The sequence below is a fragment of the Sorex araneus genome, chromosome 1 (genome assembly GCF_027595985.1).
Source record: "Sorex araneus isolate mSorAra2 chromosome 1, mSorAra2.pri, whole genome shotgun sequence".
Lineage (NCBI taxonomy): Eukaryota > Metazoa > Chordata > Mammalia > Eulipotyphla > Soricidae > Sorex > Sorex araneus.
Genome location: NC_073302.1, coordinates 350,931,032 through 350,947,632, shown reverse-complemented (window position 1 = coordinate 350,947,632; position 16,601 = coordinate 350,931,032). Strand labels below are relative to the sequence as shown.

At 40.3% G+C, this 16,601-nt stretch overlaps 1 protein-coding gene and 1 pseudogene across 2 annotated transcripts in view; both read left to right on the top strand.

Moving 5' to 3' along the window:
• The window catches only part of HERPUD2 (HERPUD family member 2), a 39,788-nt gene extending 26,823 nt beyond the window's left edge, over positions 1 to 12,965 (top strand). The window contains exons 4-8 of one of the 2 annotated variants that reach the window (XM_012932343.2): positions 356 to 510; positions 7,514 to 7,636; positions 10,221 to 10,544; positions 11,203 to 11,320; positions 12,102 to 12,965. In XM_012932343.2, coding sequence (XP_012787797.2) covers positions 356 to 510; positions 7,514 to 7,636; positions 10,221 to 10,544; positions 11,203 to 11,320; positions 12,102 to 12,263 — 882 coding nt within the window. In that variant the 3' untranslated portion in view covers positions 12,264 to 12,965. The other variant, XM_055128861.1, reaches the window with a different exon arrangement.
• The window catches only part of LOC129402392 (uncharacterized), a 143,335-nt pseudogene that overhangs the window by 38,309 nt on the left and 88,425 nt on the right, over positions 1 to 16,601 (top strand).

Below are 16,601 nucleotides of genomic sequence, written 5' to 3'. Positions count from 1 at the left end.
GGGACCATGTGGGATGCCGGGGATTGAATCTGGATTGGCTGCATGCAAGGCAAATGTCAACCTGCCATACTCCTGCTCTGGCCAAGGCTGTTCTTTTTCTATTCTTTTCTTTTTAATATATAATTATTACTGAGCCTAATTGAAAAATGTAGTGTTATATAACAAAGCAATTTTGATAATCTGAAATCTTTTGTTTCATCAGGTAAAATGTCTGTCTCCTCTTGGTACAAAATTCAGATCGTAAACTAAAATTTTGTCATTTTGCAGAGGGATTTCATAAATATATTTTTAGCAATGTGTCATACTCATGATTATAAGTGAATTAAATTTTGAAAAATTGATTCCATTTTTGTAGAGTGCAGATCAGTCAGGATCAACAGCTCCATCACCTGGTCAAGAAAACTTGCCTTTAGCTGCCAGTTCTTCCTCAGATGGCTTGAGGCAACGAACTATTCCACAAGCACCAACCGACCCAGCACAGAGTCATCAGATCCCGTACGTGATGCAAGGGTGAGTGGAGTAGTGGGCAGAGTTACTTTTTGGACTTTGGAAAAATCACTTCATCTTACCTTACTGATATTTCTTCTGAGATCATCAGCATTTATTCACAGCTAGTCAGGCTTGAGATTGAGAAGGCCGAGTAGAGTAGTGCAGAGACTGGGCACACAGCAGTAGCAGGGGCAGTACTTTCCAGGGCCATGGTACTTAGCACAAGCGCTTGGCGTGAGGGATGTGAAGGGCATACTTTGATTCTGTGTGTCTGATGGGTTTGGAGAGTCAGCATTTGTAAGAAGCTCTCCGGTGAAGCTGACACTGTGCTTAGACCACTCCTTGAGTAGCGAGGATTAGGTGTCTGTATACTAGATCAGCTGCACTGTAACTGTACTCATATTCATGTTTTCTGGGGAGTAGATGTGTGAATGAGAGCATTTAGTGGGGTATAATAATTTGTTCATAAACAAAGGTCTTTCCTGGAAAATAGCTCACATGGTAGAGCACGTGCTTTGCCTAGGCGAAGCACTGATTTGAATCTTTGGCATTGCATCGCCTCCAGAGTTCCATTGAAGTGGCCCTGTGCCCCTAGCACCTGTGCAGGTGGCCTCTATTTTAAGGTGTTCTGGAGGCGTATCTGATTAGCCAGGCTCAGTAATGTCCTCGGTAAAGCCGATGAAGTGTAAGGATATGCTAACTAGCACTTACATCTAGCGTCTTTGTTAAAACAGTTTGTTTATCTTGGTTGCCTTGTATTATGCAGTTGTAGCAGACCTCTTGGATGAGGCATTTCTAGGAGTATATGCAGCCCACAATGATAGCACAGCACCCAGAGTTCAGAGAAGGACTTAGAGAGTATGGTTTGGTCAGGGGTATGTCTGAAACCAAAGGACTGTATAGGATACTTGTTCAAACAAATTTAGAATAAATGAAGCATGCCTATCAGTAGTGATGATCACTCTACATTGACTCTCAAGCTGTGGGACTGAGTATGTGACAGTGATCCAGATCTGTGATTGTGAGCTTGGAAATAGAGAGATTTCTAGGACCCCAGAATGAAGTGTAAGAGCTAAGAACAGCCATTGGATGTTGAGCATAAACAATACTTTCACGAGAGCATTTAATTCATGTAGTGTAGAACACAACAAGGCTTGGTATATAGCAAAATATAACTCATTTTCACTAGATTTTTATTTATTTATTTATTGCTTTTTGGGTCACACCCAGCGATGCTCAGGGGTCACTCCTGGCTTTGCACTCAGGAATTACTCCTGGCGGTGCTTGGGGGACCATATGGGATGCCGGGGATCGAACCCGGGTCGGCCGCTTGCAAGGCGAACGCCCTACCGGCTGTGCTATCGCTCCGGCCCCCTCATTAGATTTTTAAAAATATTTTCCTCTCAGGGCAAGCATATAGATGAGATTGATTGAGCCTTTTTGAAAGTACATAAGAAACCTTTTATTTTCAGAAAATGATTGCTGCAAACCAAAACTTACTTGCAGAAAACAATGTTTATAGCCCCTGCTGAGAAATAACCATTATGACATTTTTGTAATATTCAAAATGCTTTTTAAAGTGTACTTTAAAAACAGAAATACCACTTTTTCTAAATCCTTAAACAAAACCACACCTGCACCGTGAGGCCAGAGTGATGGTACTGTGGGTAGGGTGCTTGCATGTGGCAATCCAGGTGCAATCCCCGGCAGACCATCACTTCCCTGAGGCCTGTCAGGAGTGATCCTTGACCATAGAACCAGGAATAAGCTCTGAGCACAGCCAGGTGTGACCCCAAATCAGAAGAAAAAACACAAACCACCCCCCCCCCCCAAAAAAAATATCTCAAACAACTTGCAGCATAACCCGGACATAGCTGATAAAATAAACATCTCCAGCAATAAAGTCTGCATGATTCCTTATCGCCAGAGTAGACTAGCTGGTCCATCTGTCACGGAAGAGCTCATCTGTTGGTTTTACCTGGATCGCAATGACTTAATAGTACCAAGTTTCTTTTTCCTGTTCATGTTCCTGTTAGTTTAGTCACTCAGGATGGCTTTGCCTCAGAAGGTAGATTTAGTTAAGGTCTGTTTCTTGCTCGTCATTCTCTTGTGGACCAGTAACTCCACATGTTCTAGGACATCACATGTTCTTTTAATTGCAGATTCCAGGAAACCAAGAAGAGAAGTAAGCCCTGAGCTCACTTAAAATCTCTCCATGTGTCATATTTCGCCACCATCCCACTAGCTAAAACATGTCACCTAACCACGCTCCACAGAGTTGGGATGGGGAGGAATTTCCAAGTTAGAGTGCTGTGATAGTAAATGCTTCACAACTGTCTTTTTCTGGAGGAGAAATAAAGATAATTTGTAGCTTCTGCCGATTTCTCTGGTATTTAATACTTTAACCATGGATATGCGCACAGTCTGACTGTAACATCTGTCACTCCATTTTTAACCATTGGGTTGATTGCACTGTTCTGGCTGGCTACCTTGCTACTTCATCTTTGTCCTTCCTCAAGCTGTAAGCTTACCTTTCCTAGACACACAGGCTTTTGGGCTTGAAGATAGTTGCAAAATTTTAGTAAAGAAAAGTGTTTGTATTGGACTGGAGAGATAGTACAGGAGATAAGGCACTTGTCTTGAATTTTTGGCACTGCATATGGTCCCCGAGCACTGCCAGGGGTGACCTCTCTTGCCCCAAAAGTTGTCCTGTGACCCGGGGATATAATTCAAAGTGACAGAGCACATGCTTTGCCCGTGTGAGTTTCTGGTTTAGGGCCTCAGCATTGCCTCGCCCCTGGAGCACTACTTGGAAGTGCTCCTGGTTGCCCGGAGCACTTAGTGGCTATAGCTGTAGGAACTGGACTGGACTCTCTAACAGCTAATAATTACTAAATGCATTGACTGGGTCCAGAGTGACTGAGTCCAGAGGCCAGCCCGGTGACTTAGTGTAAGGTTGAGAGTTCAGTTCCCAGTGCTATCACATGTACCAGTTGTGATGATTCTGGCATCCTTTTGTCTGGGTTGCCTTATGACACAGGTGATTTCTAGTCACCTCACAACTAGATTATTAGGCTTTCAGGTCAGCCTCACACACCCATGCATGAATGTTTGAGTACCACAGCTAAATTGAGTGAGACCCCATGAACACTACTAAAGATGTGTGAACACCATGACCAGGTGAACTGGTGGCCTATGAACCACAACTAAAGAGTATCACAGGAGTGAAAGAAGGCAGGAGAGCCCCTGAGGTATGGGAAGGTGAATTCGATAAAAAATCTCTTGTCAAAGAAATCTTAAGGGGCTGGAGTGATAGTACAGCGGGAAGGGCGTTTGTTTGCCTTGCACGCGGCCGACCCGGGTTCAATTCCCAGCATCCCATATGGTCCCCTGAGCACCGCCAGGAGTAATTCCTGAGTGCAGAGCCAGCAGTAATCCCTCTGCATCCCCAGGTGTGACCCAAAAAGCAACAACAACAGAAAATAAATGTTAAGAATTTTTTATAGTTGATCAGTGCAGGCACCTTAGATTTAAGAGGTCCCAGCCAAAATAGACCCAAATAGAAAAACTCCAAGATCTATTGTAGTCAAAAAGACAAAAGCCAGTTACAGAGATGAATATTGAAAGCAACAAGATCGAGGAGGGAACTTACACACAGAGGAACTCTTGTAAGATTCAGAGGTTTGTCAAATGAGACTTTATAAGCCAGAAGAGAATAGTGGCATAAAGTACAACAACTCAGTTGAATAAAAACCTCACCAAAATTAATCTATCTATCCTGATTTTCACTCAGATTTTAAGGGATGATTAGAAAGTTCACAGCCTTGAAACCAGTTTTGCAAGAAGCAGCAAAGCAGCTTCATTAAAACACAAGAGAAACGTTACAAACACGTAATTCTATAGAATGATGGCACTAAATTCAGTAACTCAATGGCTGTGTATTTGTCGTGTCCTGAACTCACCAGTCAAGAGACACAGTGGTAGAATGGATCCGAATGGCCTCAGCTTTCTGCTCCTACAAGAGACATATTAGAACGGGCAGTAAATATGCTGAAAAGTCAAAACTGGAAGATAATCGTATAGACAAACAGTTCTTTTAAGGAGGCTGGGCTGCCATACTTGTATCAGATAATATATATTATATAGTACAGTATGTAGTATATGTAATGTAGAGGCCAAATTAAAAAAGGCTGTATGGGACAGAGTGGTCATTTCTTAATGATCAAGAGAGATCAGTACATCAACTCACTCCTAAACAGACATGCTCCTGAGAAGCACAGGCCAACAAAATTCTTACAACGGCTAATAGACTGAAGGCAGACACTGACACAGTAGTAGTGAGAAACCTGAACACTGCTCTCACGCTGGATGGATCAACGGAGCAAACCCCAGCAAGCCTGTGATGTGAAGATGGGCCTCACAGACCCATGCAGGGTCCCCAGCACCGGGAATTTCTACAGGTTCTTATGTGCACATAGTGCAACGCAGGTCATGGACACGTGCACAGAACGCATCTCCTAAAACCAGGCAGATAGAAGCAGTGTCAGTTGTCCTCTCAACCACGATGTTTTCTATGCTTATAAATAATTAATTGCAAACAGAAATAAGAAAGACCCCGTCAGACGCTTGGAATAAAAAAATAAATAAGATTTTCCCTATATCTATGCTATTTTGTTTGACTCTGCAAAGCAAAAAACCCTAAAAAATGCCCCCCAAAACGCACAAATCCCTCATATTTTGGTTTATAATCATGTTAATGATTGAGCCTCTAGAATGTTAAGTGATTTCATATTTACTTAGGTATTGTACATACACATTTTTAAATCTATTTTTTCTTTTGTTAAAGTGTTTCACAGAGTTGTTCATAGTTGAGATTTAGACTACTTACACCGTTTTAGCACCAGTCCCACCATCAGAGTCAGCTTCCCTCCACCAGTGTCCCCAGGGTCCCTCCCACCCACAGTCGCCGTCTTGACAGGCACCTTTCTGTGTTGGTTGTCAAAGTTTGGGTCTCATGTTTTCAGTGTTGTTGAATCTGTGGTTTGGATATTTACCTATCACCCCTTAACACCACAATTATACCCAAATCCTCTTGACCCCGATCCCATTTCTTTTCATCTGTCTCTTCCCTGTATTTCATAGCCAGAGTTCTTGCATTTTATATTTCATAAAATATATCCCTGCTTTACTGCCACTTTAACAGTTTATCCCCACTTTAACATTGCATTTTCTCGTCCAATTACTCATCTGTGGTAAGTGATAATCATCAGGTATCCTTTTCCTTCTGGCTTACATTATCTAACATATCTTCCAGTTCTATCCATGTTGCAGCAAATTGCATGGTTTCATCATTTTTTACAGCTGAGTAGTGTTCCATTGTGTACATATACGAGATTTTCACGACCCACTGATCTGTCGTAGGACATGAAGGTTGACTCCAAATCTTAGCGTTGCACTGAATGATGCAATGAATAATGGTGTGTGTATGCCCCTTGGAATGAATGTTTTTCTGTCCTGGGAGCAGATACCAAAAAGTGGAATTGCTGGGTCATGTGGCAGCTCTTGGTGAAAAAGTATTGTATATTTTAATAATAACTATAATTCTGTATCAAAAATTGCTAGTTTTTGAGGGTGTCAGCAGTATAATATCTTGTCAGAAGAGCGTTAATGGAAAGTTATAGTGTGCCAGATTTGGATTGGAATTTATCTTAGTAATCAGATAATCAAGGAGTGTTTAACTTGCTGGAGAGAAAGGGAGGAAGTCTCTGGGACAGTTATTGGAGTTACTTGTTTCTTGACAGTGTGTTTTTGATGATTTTGTGTTCTCGATAGCAGTAAAGTGAAGTCGGAATACCATAGTAATTTTTTGAAGTAATTGTTAATAGCCTTGTCTTCCCTAGACCTTTATAAATAATGACAAAGCTCAGCCTTTCTGTTTGGTAGTTGAAATAGTGGACTTGTGTGAGGCATATTTTTTTCTGGTAGTAGTGATTGGTGAAATTCTTATTTGGGAATGCAAAGGAAATTTAAAACTACATCTAGATAAAGGGTCATATTATTGTTAGTAATGAGATTTAGCTAATTTTCATATATACTCAGATGTATCAGCTTGCTGATGAAAATTCTGATTTTAAAAAAAAATTGTTTTTTTGGGCTATACGTGGATCACCCCTTGCAGGTTTAGGGGACCATATAGGGTGCTGGGGATTGAACCCATGTTGACCCTGGGCAAGGTGAGAACCTCATTTACTGTACAATCTTTCTAGGCCCCCCTGAGATCATTCTACATAGATGTAATACTTTTCAGTGGTGTGACTTTCTTGGCAGGATTTCCTACTCATTGACATTTTTAGAAAGGATCCTCTGGGTTAAGTTTATTTTCTTCCTCTTACTAAACATGGCTTTCAAGGGCTGGAAGGGACTCCTAGATGATTTTGCTTTTTTTTCTTAATTTTCTGTGAAGAAAAACTTGGGCAGTGGAGAGGGCTGTAGTCAGGAAGTAGTAAAAAGTCTGAAGATGGGAGTCATTGTATGACTCCCCTCACTCCTTCAAGGGTGAGGATGGTTCAGATAATATGAAGGGGACCTGATATGTTAGCTAGCACCAAATTGCCAAAACTATTATTTGTTGCTAAATTTTTGCCTCCTAAAATTTCTGTAATCACTTATTAGGAATTGTGGTAATAGTTTTTAGAGTATAAAATTAAAGTTTATGAATCTTCATTATTCTTATCTCTGGGTAGGCCAAACTCATTTCAGCTAATAAAACTTAAGTAATAGGAAGAAAGTTAAAAAATATTCATTCTGCATTTATTTGCAAATGTCTTGGTGTAGATAACTTTCTATAAATGTCAACATTATAACCGGAATCGATTCAGAGTTTCAAATAGAGAATAAAAATGAGGATAGGTAATATTTACCCAGTGTACATTAGTGGTGTAAGAAAAATTCCATGATTATTTAGTAATGAAAGCAGAAATGTTTTGAGCCTTTAGAAAATTTTGACTTTCCCTCTTCGTTGCAGAAATGTAGACAACCAGCTTCCTGGGCAAGCAGGCCCAGCTGGATTCCCATTGTATCCCGCCTTCAGCCCACTGCAGCTTCTTTGGTGGCAACAGATGTATGCTCAGCAGTATTATATGCAATAGTAAGTAATTTCAAGTACATTTTCTTACTATGCTATTTGCCTTAATTTCTTCTAGCCTAAAATTAATTGGGGATTTCACACTATATATATATATATATATATATATATATATATATATATATATGAGAGTTAAAATTCTGAGAAGGGATTTGCAAATATCTCAGCAGATATTAAAATTATTTGATTAAAACAAAATGCCTTGACATCCAGTTCACGTTAGCTAAGCCTACTTTGTTTCTCTTAACTATACTTGGCAGTATTTAGATGCTTTATTAAATATCGCATCGCATTTATTTAAGAGGATGAAGGACACCTAGAAAGGCACAAAAAGTTTGCATTAAGAGATGGGAAGTAGAATAAAAAGCTGTGTAGGAAAGAATCATGTCAGGGAGACTTTGTCTTGATGTGTAGGCTCTGTTGGTGTACGTCTTCCTGCTCACTCGGGTTGTTCTCTTTAGTCTTCTTTCTGATGGTCATGGAATTGTCATAGCACAAAGTATAGTTTCTTTGCTTTCTTTTTCTTTGGTCTTCCAGTTAACATTTGTAGCATCTTAATATTCTATATTTTTTGTGCCTATGATGCTGTTATTCTTTTTGTCTTTTTAGTTTGTTTTGTTTTTGTTTGGGCTGGAGCGATAGCACAGTGGTAGGGCGTTTGCCTTTCACGCGGCCAACCCGTATTTGATTCCTCCGCCCCTCTTGGAGAGCCCGGCAAGCTACTGAGAGTATCACGCCCGCAAGCCAGAGCCTGGCAAGCTACCCGTGGCATATTGGATATGCCAAAAACAGTAACAATAAGTCTCACAACGAGAGATGTTACTGGTGCCTGCTCGAACAAATCGATGAGCAACGGGATGACAGTGACAGTGACAGTATTTTTTTTTGGAGGCACACCTGGACATGCTCAGGGGTTACTCCTGGCTCTCAGATCACGAAATACTCCTGGTGTAGCACAGAGGACCATATGGGGTGCTGGAGATTGAACCTGGTCGGCCACATGCAAGGCAAGCGCCTATCCACTGTACTATTGCTTTGGCCCTCTTCTGTCTTTTTGATTACTCATTTTGTATTCTGTGTAATCCATCTTCCTTATTTTTGAAAATGGAAACAACCTTTTCATCACTCTCTTTTTAGGCTCTTTGCTCTATTTCATAGTACTACTGCTAAATTAGTAATTTCCTCTCCACTCTCCAGGCCCCCAAGTGACTTTCTTGTCTGCTGTGTGAGTCTGTACCCTTATTTTTCCTTAGCCCTTCGCATAAGGATAACCCCTACTTTATGAGCTTCACATCTGACTTCTGTTTTGCGTAACTCCTTAATTTAGGAAGACTTGACCTTACCTGTTGCCCCGGTATAATGTGGTATATATATTGTATAATGTATTAGTAGTTACCATATTAGTTTTGTGTTCAGTAATCTGTTGGATACTTTCAACCCTGTTCTCATTTAGGCATCTCAGAACTGTAAGGTAAGTGAGGCTTATGTAGTTAACTATTAAGTAATATAATTTTATGTATAGTATTTAACTTTTGAGCCTCAAGTTCTTACTTAATGAAGTATAACTCATATGTGAATCAAAATATCTATGAATTGATCATTTTGGAAACTGAGAAACCCTATACAGAGACCAGTATTACCAGACAAGGTTTTAGACTTAAGTAGGCTTTTGTAGCTTAAGGAACCTTTTATTTTACTTTAATTTTTAAAATCTTTTAATTATAAAAAGATGTTATTATATAAATAAGGTAGAATAGTGAAAATTAGTCCCTGTGTGCTTATCACTCACTTTCACGTCTGTTCACTGCAAGTTCATGCTACTGTGCGGGTTAATTTAAAGCAAATACACATGAATTATTTTACTGGGGACCATTTTACAAGGTTTTTTTCTTTCAAACAAAGTATAAGCAGGCTTCAGAACCACAGATTTTTATGAATTGGCAAGGACGGCCATTGCCAGTGGTCACTGCAATTCCCGAAAATCAGGATCAGGGTCAAAGAGTCATCTGGGCTGTATTTAAAATAGCACAGTACTATTTTAAAATAATAACACTGTTATCACTAACAGGCAGACAGGATAGATTATAATGTACATTTGTGGACAAATATTTTAAACCATGGGTCTGAGGGAGGTGAGGTGGATGTAGGGATGTTCATCTCATGTAGAGCAGCAAGAGTTTCTTAGTGGAGAGCATTGTCCCTTATACAGTAGCTCAGTGAAAGAGAAAAGACTGAATAATATTGGCAGTTTATCTCTGTACCTCCCCCTACCATTTTAGTTAACCATAGTATAGAGGCAGATTCAGTTCTTTAAAGAAAACATTTTCAAACCTCTAGTGAATTCTCTTCATTGCCAGACTACTTTCCTGAGATACTGGAGCGTCTTTTCTACACTGGCCATTATTTTTGTCTCTCCTTTTCTGTAGCACTTGGCTTTGTGCTTCCCACCCAAGTGGAGTATGAAAGTTGTGGCGATTCTCTATTAGGTATAGGGGGAAAAGGTATTGCTCCTTAGGAACCATTTGAAAATATGACACGATATGGTAAAATTTTATTTTCTTTGAATATTTTTTGGTAACTATTTCAGTCAAGCTGCAGTTTCAGCTCATGCCACGTCAAATGCCAGTCCAGCTCAGCCTGCTGTTTCCCAGCCTCTCCATTTGGCTCGTGTTCCTGGCAATGAGCCCCCACCAGCTCCCAACCTCATGGCCCAGGATAATCGACCCATGAACGAAAATGTTCAGATGAACGCGCAGGGAGGCCCAGTGCTGAATGAAGAGGACTTTAATCGAGACTGGCTGGACTGGATGTATACCTTTTCACGTGCTGCCATCCTCCTCAGCATCGTGTACTTCTACTCTTCTTTCAGTCGGTTCATCATGGTCATGGGAGCCATGCTGCTGGTCTATTTGTGAGTGATGCTCATTAACTGCGTTGTGACTTTTACTTTTGGAAACCTTCAGTATGGAACATGATGTATGTTATGTTAGTCGTGAATATGGAGGAATTTGAGTTAGTGGGCTTTACATGTCTGGCACCGAGACCAAGGGAGTGTAATGGATAAATCCAGGACAAAACCTTGTAAGAATGTTCATCAGAATTGCCTAGAATTTGTTCATATCCCACCCATTGTATCAGTTGTTAGTTATATGGAGACAAACTCATCAACTATTTAGAACTTGAGGGAAATATGCCCTGTACTTTTGCTTAGGATGCCTTTATTATTATCAGGTATAGATCTGATGTTTAAAAAATACTCTTACTTTCCGTTGTCCTTTTTTTCTCAGGGCTCAAACAAATATCTAATCAAATTTTATTTTGGAAAATATAAAAAGATTTCATGTGACTCCTGCCACTAGCTAGCATAAAGAGTTAAGACTATGGAGGACTTTCAAACTTATGTTGAATTTTCTAATCCTCTGAATACTCAAGAGTGTCAGTCCTTGGCCTAAAGTAGAAAATTTGGTCTTTTTGTGTATTTTACCTCCAATAGAACAGTAGTGATTTCTACGGTTACAAATGAAAATAGTGGTAACTTTCTTTCTTCTTCCTTCATTTTTGCTGAACAGACACCAGGCTGGATGGTTTCCGTTCAGGCAAGAAGGAGGTCAACAGCAGGCTCCTAACAATAATGCTGAAGCTAACAACGAGGGGCAAAATGCAAACAATCTAGAACTTGAAGAAATGGTACGTGAGTGAGGTTTTGCATGTTTCAATCTAGAAGTTTCTCCTCAGCGTTCTGTGGCACCAGGATGACCAGGAACACAGTGTGTTCCCTGAGTATTTATTGGTGGAATGGCACATGAAGAACAATTGGCATTGAAATTGTGATTTCATTAGGAAGAACTTAGACTGTAATGGGGAACCAGCTGTAGGTGTAACTGGAAGAGAGAGCTACCGTTCTCTTTGGGGGGTCAGGGTGGTGGGTGGCTTTGAAGCATCTCTTGATGCCATTCCTGATGATACTCGCCTGGCTGTGTGAGCCTGAGTGTTCATGGCTTGAACCCAGCTCTGCGGTGTGGGCTGTGAGCAGGGCACACAGTTGTACTCAGAGGCACCCAGGGCGATGCCCAGCTGTGCTCAGAGGACCAGGATACCCTGCTCAGTGCCAGGGATTTGACTTTCATGAGCCAGGAGGCACTCCACTCCAGCCACTGAGCTCTCTCTTCAGCCCTGCTAATACTTTTCTTCTGAAAAAGTGATGTACCTGGTGAGAATTTATTGTAATAATTGGCAGTTACCCCTTTGATCTTGAACACTGAAGGACTGATCTTTTGTTTTTGTTCTTGTTTTTTTTTAGAACTGATCTATATGGACTGAAAGATATGTAATGAACAGACATGTACCACATTTTTTTTTACATGTCCATATTCCTTTTTCCTGCAAGGAAGAACTGAACCTCTTTTCTATTATGACAGTGCTATCTCTTCAGATTACTTAGGAGTCTATTTCTCGTTTTGTTTGGAAGGAACGTCTTATGGACGATGGGCTTGATGATGACAGCGGCGAAGATGCAGGTGAAGATGCCAGTGCAGTGCAGAGGCCTGGACTGATGGCGTCAGCTTGGTCTTTCATCACCACCTTCTTTACTTCCCTGATACCAGAGGGGCCTCCCCAGGTTGCCAATTAAACCTGAAAGACTGTGTCAGCTGCGAAGGGAGGGCTTGACTTTAGGAGAGTGTTTTAAATAACAGTGCAATTTCAAAAAAATCTATTACTTTCTTTTCATCATGTATAGAGGTGTTTTTTCTTTGAGCTTCTCATGCATATGGATATTTTAAGCACAATGGACTGCTAAGTGTGATTTTTTTTTTAAATTCTAACAACAATAGTGTAACATATTGGTCTTCAAGGTTTTATTAATTATGTGTATTATACCAAGACAGCCCTGTTTGTATGTCTTATTTCTTTAAGGAGCTGCTTCATGTGGAAATATCTGTAGTCAGTAGCCCTCCCCCTGACCTTCAGTGTGTAATTTGAATACATGTGTCTGTTTTCTGTGAATTGTCCTGAAAGTTATAAAACAGTGACTTCATAGTTAAAGATTATTATTTACCTAAAATATACTAATAGCATTTCTCTTAGCCATAAGGCAGTACATTTCAGTTAAGTCTCCTTAATTTTGACATTCAGATAAATAATGAAAACTTTTTATTTTAAGGGCATATATCCCATCAATTGGAATTAGTATCTTAACAGATGAGAGGCAGCTCTTCAGTGGAATTACTAGTGATTAATGTTTGATACAAGCAGTACTTTTATAGAATAAGATATGTTGGAAATCACCCCCTGTAATTTTTAAAAATAAATGGTCAACTATGGTAAAACTGTTTATAGGAGATGTGTTCAAATTCTTTAATTATGTACTCTTCACATGCAGAAATTTGGTGTAAATATCAGTAGTTGTTTTGAAAGTTTGACTGAAGTCTTCTAAGCTATTTTCACCTCAATCCTGATGCTATTCGTTTACATGTAGTCAGAACTCTGAGTAGTTCTTTTAAAAATGCAGTTGGCACATATGTATATATTTAACAATTATGTCCTAGTCACATTCTCTGTTTTGTTTTTTGTATACATAGTCTTATGTGTAATAAACAGATAATATGGGGGAAAAAATGCCTGTGAAATCCAGTTCAGTATTTCATGAGGAAGGCAATGGCATCTTACAGGGCAGCTGACTCAGATTGAACACGTAGAGAGGGAGAGCCTTCTGCAGAAGCCCTTCTGTTTGATCTCACGGAATGGAAAGTTCTGTGTGATAACCAGTGTGTGATTGATTATTAGAAGGTAAGAAAGCACTTTAGGGGCTGGAGCGATAGCACAGCAGGTAGGGCGTTTGCCTTGCACGCGGCCGACCCGGATTTGATTCCCAGCATCCCATATGGTCCCACAAGCACTGAGGAGTAATTCCTGAGTGCAGAGCCAGGAGTAACCCCTGTGCGTCGCCAGGTGTGACCCAAAAAGAAAAAAAAAATGGAGTGATTCCCCGAGCCTAGAGCTTAGGAGTAAGCCCCGAGCATCGCCAGATGTGACTCAAACCTAAAAACAACAAAATCTATTGAAGAAAAACATAGGTAAATCACTCCATTATACAGGCTTTAGTATCCTCTCCCCCTCACCTTGGGACTTGGATGTGAGAAGAGGGGAAATAAGAAGAAAAATAAACAAATGGAATTACATCTAAAAAGCTTCTGCACATCAGAGGAAATTATTATTAAAATGAAGCCATTATAATGAATGGGAGTGAATATTTCCACCCTGTACATCTGACAAAGGACTAATATCTAAGATATATGAAGAACTAATAAAACTAAACAAGAAAACTTAATAAATATGGGGAGAACAGCGGAACAAGTTTATGTCTCCAAAGAAGACATGGAGGTAATCAACACATGAAAAAAAAAAACTCATTATCTAGGGAAATGCAAGTCAAAGTTACACCAGTGAGAATGGTCTGAATGAGAGAAGCCTCCAACAAACTAGTGTTGGCTGTAGTAATGTGAGAAAGGAAGCGTCACTGTTGGTGGGAATGTAAGTTGGCCTAACATCTGAAACAGTCTGGAGATTTCTCAAACTATGAAAAATAAAACTACCTTATGATCCAGTAATTATACTCCTCTAAGTTTATATCTGGAGCGATAGCACAGCTGGTAGGGCATTTGCCTTGCATGCGGCTGACCTAGGTTCCATTACTCCGTCCCTCTTGGAGAGCCCGGCAAGCTACCGAGCCCGGCAAGTATCCCGCCCGCACGGCAGAGCCTGGCAAGCTACCCGTGGCATATTCTATATGCCAAAAACAGTAACAAGAAGTCTCACAGTGGAGATGTTAATGGTGCCCGCTCAAGCTAATTGATGAACAATGGGACAACAGTGCTACAGAAATTTACATTTGAAGAACCCAAAGCACTAGTTGGATTTGATTGGGGAGCTGGGGTTAGGGGCTAGTTTGTACTACACGTGGCAGTGCTCAAGGCTTGCTCTTGGCTCTCCGCTCAGGGATCATTCCTGGCAAGGTTTGGGGGACCATGTGGGATGCCAGGTGTCAAACTCAGGTTGGCTGCGTGCAAGGCAAATGCTCTGTAGTACCGCAGTACTTTCTCTCCAGTCCCCAAAGCACTAATTTGAAATGAGACTTGCACACCCAAGTAGCTCTTTTTAGGATAGCCTAGATCCAGAAACAACCCAAGTGCCCAGTGACAGATGATTGGATAAAGATGTGGTGTGGGCATAAAGACTACTCCGCCTTAAGACAAAAAAAAAAAATTCACAAAACCAAATAAAAGCAAGTAAGTCCTTGGACTTTGACCATATGAAGGATGTTATCAAAGTGAAAAGAATAGAAAGGATTGAGGGAATCCAGTGGCTGGTGGGAGAAGAGGATGCTGTTAATTAGCTGGTCAGCATGGAATGATGATAGGACTGACACCCAGCAGGAATGCAGCCCCTGAGAGCATTTTCCCCAGTCTACTAAACAATAAGAAGCAAAAATAATTCCCTCTGAATACATAATACAAAGCAATTCTTAAAATTTCTAATTTTTCAAGGTCTTAATAGAGTTACTTTGGAATACAAAAAGATAAATTTGTCTAAAAAATGAGAGTAGAAATATACAAAACCTCAGAAAATTATGAATTTACGATGATTACGATGAAAATATCCAAAGAATTAAGTGAATTAAATGATGATGGAAAACTTTTATTTTTTAAAAAATTTTTTAAAATTTATTTTATTCTTTAATTAGTGAATCATCATGAGGGTACAGATACAGATTCACACATTTTCAAGCTTGTTTTTCCTTCATATAATGTTTGCAAACACATTCCTCCACCAGTGCTCATTCTCCACCACCAATAAGCCCAGTATTCCTCCCGCCCCCCAATCCCATCTCCCCCCCACTCCATCCTGTCTCTGTGGCAGGGCATTCCCTTTTGTTCTCTCTCCAGTTGGGTGTCGTGGTTTGCAATAGGGGTATTGAGTGGCCATTGTGTTCAGTCTCTTGTCAACTTTTAGCATGCATCTCCCTTCCCGCGCAGGATCTCCAATCACATTTTACTTGGTGTTCCCTTCTCTAGCTCAACTGCCTTTTTCCCCAGCATGTGAGACCAGCTTCCAAGCCATGCAGCCAACCTACTGGTACTTATTTCTACTATTCTTGGATATTAGTCTCCTACTCTGTTATTTTATGTTCCACAGATGAGTGCAATCTTTCTATGTCTGTCTCTCTCTGACTCATTTCACTTAGCATGATACTTTCCATGTTGGTCCACTTATATGCAAAGTTCATGACTTCATTTTTTCTAACAGCTGCATAGTATTCCATTGTATAGATGTACCAGAGTTTCTTTAACCAGTCATCTGTTCTCGGGCACTCGGGTTTTTTCCAGATTCTGGCTATTGTAAACAGTGCTGCGATGAACATATTAGTGCAGATGTCATTTCGACTATACTTTTTTGCTTCTTTGTGGTATATTCCTAGTAGTGGTATTGCTGGGTCAAATGGGAGCTCAATTTCTAATTTTTTGAGAATCGTCCATATTGTTTTCCAAAAGGGCTGAACCAGTTGGCATTCCCACCAGCAGTGTAGAAGGGTCCCTTTCTCCCCACATCCTCACCAACAGTGGTTGCTTTTGTTCTTTTGGATGTGTGCCAGTCTCTGGTGTGAGGTGGTATCTAATGGTTGTTTTGATCTGATGATTAAAAATCTAAAAATCTCCCTGATGATTAGTGATGTAGAGCACTTTTTCATGTGCCTTTTGGCCATGATGATGGAAAACTTTTATTTGTTTTTATTTTTTTAAAAAAATTTTTATTATATCACCATGTGAAAATATACACAGTTTTCAGGTTTATGTCTCAGTTATACAATATTCAAACACCATCCCTTCACCAGTGTCCATATTCCACCACCAGAATCCCCAGTATACCCCTCGCCCCCCTACCCCCACTGTATAACTGATGAATTTCACTT